Below are 3,536 nucleotides of genomic sequence, written 5' to 3'. Positions count from 1 at the left end.
AGGGAAGCCTCAGACCTAGCTTCAGACCTCCAAAAGCCTGAACTTAAGGAGGGAGAGGGGCAGAGAGGTGGGGAGAACTCTGGTAAGCAGAGGCTGGGTAATGGGTGGTCTCTTCTCTCCTCTGGGTGTCAGTGTTGGGAACACTTGCTTCCCTCACCCACTCCTCAGCTTCCAGTTCTCTGCTATGAGAACTGGGTCACCCAGGACCCCAAACAAGGACAGGGGTCCAGTATTAAGCTGGAGCACTGCCCTCTTACCTTCCTCCCCATACTGGTCATACAGGCCCCGTTTCTTAGGGTCACTCAGCACATCATAGGCCTCTGCAATCTCCTTAAATTTCTCCTCAGCGTTGGGTTCTTTGTTCTTGTCTGGGTGGTACTTCAAGGCCATCTTCCGATAGGCTTTCTTGATCTCATCTTCATTGGCTCCCGATGGGATCCCAAGAATCTTGTAATAATCCTTTCCCATCACAGCCACTGGACCGGCACTGGTCTCCTTGTTTCTGAAAGAAATCCAGGGCCAATCCTTGATGCCCCTATTCCTTCTGCCCCAGCCCTGCTCCCGATGATCCTACAATCCCTAAAAGTCACTGTGTGACTTTCAGCCGGTCATGCCTGTTCTGTGGGCCTCTGACTCTCCTCATCAGCAAAAGGAAACATTTAGACTAGATGATCTCTTCCAGCTCCGACATTCTAGGATTCTATGATTCTTTCCTTAGTTCCTGAGTTTTCCTAGCAGGAAGCTGGGGGCTGTGGCCCACTTCTTGGGGCTAGGCTAAGGCCCAGGCCTTTAGGCCAGACTGAGGACCCCTGGAAGGCCCTGCTGAGTGAGATGGCACCATGGGACTGACAAACCCACGGACAGAAGCTAGTGAAGATCAGTGTGTACTGGATGAGGTCACCTGAGCATCGTGGGTTCCTACGCCATGCCTCAGGCATGGTGCCCGGCTAAGGTCAGCTGCGGTAGTAGCCCAGGCCTGGGGACAGGCCCAGGTCTTCAGCCAGCTGTCCTGGCCAGCCAGGCTGAGTCAGGGTGTGGGTGCCTGGAGTGCTCTCCGCCACTGGAGACCCCAGGCCTTGCTGCCTCCGCTCCCCAGACTATGTTAAGCCTCACGTGTGACTCAGATCACAGGATGACTCACAGCCTTTGGAAATTGCTGTTTCTAATCCCCTCATTATTAGGGGGCGACACTGTCCCCTCCCCCCCAACCAAGGCAACAGTTCCCTTTACTCATTTCCCCGTGTCTACACACAAAACTGTGTGTGAGGACAAGTCTGTGCTGCCTAAGCATCAGTGTTAGGGAATAAAAGCATCCTGGGGATAGGGCCTTTTAAAACCTTAGTTGTTAGGAGATAATTGGGCACGACCTGCCATTTCCTTAATACCTTCCCTACCAGTCCCCCCTCCCTCTCACCTACCCTGTGGTTTAGGATCTGGCCCAGTGCCAGGTCCACACTCCTTTGATAGTTCCTTCTAAGCTGGATGCAGGGGCATTTGTTATGTGAGGGAGAAACACAGGGCTCTGACTCTTCCATGCTAATCTCCCTTCACCAATGTCTCTGTGGTGGATACAAAGGGAACGGGACTTTCCTGTAGCTAGAGCTATTTGTGGGAATGGCCAGGAGCCACTCTCCAGCCCTTCTGAGATTTAGCCAACCTCTGCCAAAGCCCAGAGAACCAGAGTCTTTCTAGCAATATCCTGGGCTGGCAGCTACAGCTATGGCCTGCTTTTCTGCCTCTGACTGCTTCAGCGAGGGGTACGGGGTTTCTTGGCAGGAATGAGGGCTGTAACTGGTAACAGGAGGCCTCGAGGCTCCAGGTGGGTAGGGACAACGGCCCTAGCTCCTGCCTCCTCAGGGCCTGTTGCAGGTGGCTGGGTTGATTCATGGTTCTGGGAGTCACCTCACTCTGATGAAGAGAAGGCTCCAAAAAGGCGGGTACTCCCCCTTCTCCCCCTACATGCGTGTCACGCCTGGTTGGGGAGGCTGGGGTTGGAGGAGGCAGAGAAGAAAGAGCATCTGGGGGAGGGCAGCCATTTTCGGAAGCAGCAGTAAAAGCCGTCTGAGAGGGAGCTGGGGGTGGTCTGCCATCTCTGCCTCGGCCCACACCTTTTTCCCCCTGGGACTGGCAAGGAACTCTAGCACACAAGGAGGGTGCCCCCAGAGAACTACAGCAGCTTCTAGGCAGAGGGAAAGTGGACCCACTTGCCAATTCTCGCACTCTCCTCTTGCTGTCCCTGTATTACCTCTTTCTTCATTCCAGCCAGCTTCCTCCCTGGTACCCGCCTGCTAAGTGTTCTAGACCTATAATTCTCTTGCCTCCACAGACACAGGGCAAGCTCTTTCAGAACTGCCTTTTTCCTCCTCCTTCGCCCCCTCCCTCCCCCTACCCACAAGCCACGTGTTGGAATGACAAAGGAGCCCCATGGCGTGGCACTGCCTTTGATGGAGAAGAATGAAGAGGGTGTTAATGTAGAGGCAGGAATGAAAAATGAGGAGAAATGGCAAGGGGGGCTGGTATAGGGAGGGGAGATGGTGAATACTGAAAATGAAGTACTGATGGAGGGGGATGAGGTGTGACCAATGAAATGGCCGAGGTGGAAAATGGGTTACCAATGGGTTGAAAGAGAGATGGAGAGAGTTGAAATACTGGAGATGTTTGTGGAAAATAGATGCCTGAAGGGTTTGGTATAGCAAATGAATGATAAAGGGGTGCACTTCATTCAAATGTAGGGGTGAGGTAGAAGGGTTCTTTATGTAATGGGGATGAGATGAGGATGAAATGATGGAGGGAGCAGGTAGGCAATGGGGGAGGGGTGGGACGGTGATGTGGAGAATTTGACTTGGTATGGGTATGAGTGCCATTCTCCGGAGGGACTTACCGAAACTTTACAAACCCATTCAGCGTCCACGCTCGAAGTTTTAAGGGCTCCAGCTGAATTTTAAACATCAAGCTGGCTAAGAAGTCTTCTCCCCAGAAGTGTGGGAAGCTCCGGAAAGCTCCTCGGGTCTGTAGTGGGGGTGCTGCTGGGGATGGGCAGGAGAGCACTGTGCGCTTAAACATGCCCAGCCCAGCCCCTCACCTCAGATTGCTCCCCTGGAGCCTCCTTGGAGAGCTGTAGCTCTGGAAGCCACCTCCTCAGGTTCTTATAGGCACTTGGCTGAGCAAAGTCGGTCCGATGCAGCAGGAGCTGGACCTGATCCCCAGGTGTGGAGAGTGAAAGGATAGCGGCCACCTGCTCTCAGGTGCAGGAAGGTCTGGCTGATTGTGAATGGCTGTATGACTGTGACAGTAAGGCTGGCAGTGCGAGCGTGTGCTGTGAGTGGCAGCGTGTGTACCTGTGACAGGTGTGATTGTCTGTGAGGGCCTGAGAGGCAGTGAGTTCCTCTTGCTTTTCTCCGGGGAGGACCCGACCCCAATCCCCAAGAACCTACTCAATGAAGTCACTGATGGGGAGTCTCCTCCCTCACAGATGGGCGGGGAGGGGCGGGGCAGAGCAGAGCTCCGCCGGGACAAAAGGCGCGGTGAGGAGAGAA

At 54.1% G+C, this 3,536-nt stretch overlaps 1 protein-coding gene across 5 annotated transcripts in view; it reads right to left on the bottom strand.

Annotated features, from left to right (window-relative positions):
• Positions 1 to 3,536, bottom strand: part of DNAJB5 (DnaJ heat shock protein family (Hsp40) member B5) — a 9,005-nt gene that overhangs the window by 4,876 nt on the left and 593 nt on the right. Inside the window, exons 2-3 of one of the 5 annotated variants that reach the window (XM_019663366.1) lie at positions 2,882 to 3,026; positions 258 to 502 (exon numbers count right to left, since the gene is read on the bottom strand). In XM_019663366.1, coding sequence (XP_019518911.1) covers positions 258 to 502; positions 2,882 to 2,949 — 313 coding nt within the window. In that variant the 5' untranslated portion in view covers positions 2,950 to 3,026. The other 4 variants (XM_019663367.1, XM_019663369.1, XM_019663365.1 and 1 more) reach the window with 4 other exon arrangements.

Source organism: Hipposideros armiger, unplaced genomic scaffold (assembly GCF_001890085.2).
Source record: "Hipposideros armiger isolate ML-2016 unplaced genomic scaffold, ASM189008v1 scaffold_388, whole genome shotgun sequence".
NCBI classification, from domain to species: domain Eukaryota; kingdom Metazoa; phylum Chordata; class Mammalia; order Chiroptera; family Hipposideridae; genus Hipposideros; species Hipposideros armiger.
The sequence above is the reverse complement of the archived record's forward strand: the minus strand, read 5'-3'. Positions and strand labels throughout refer to the sequence as shown.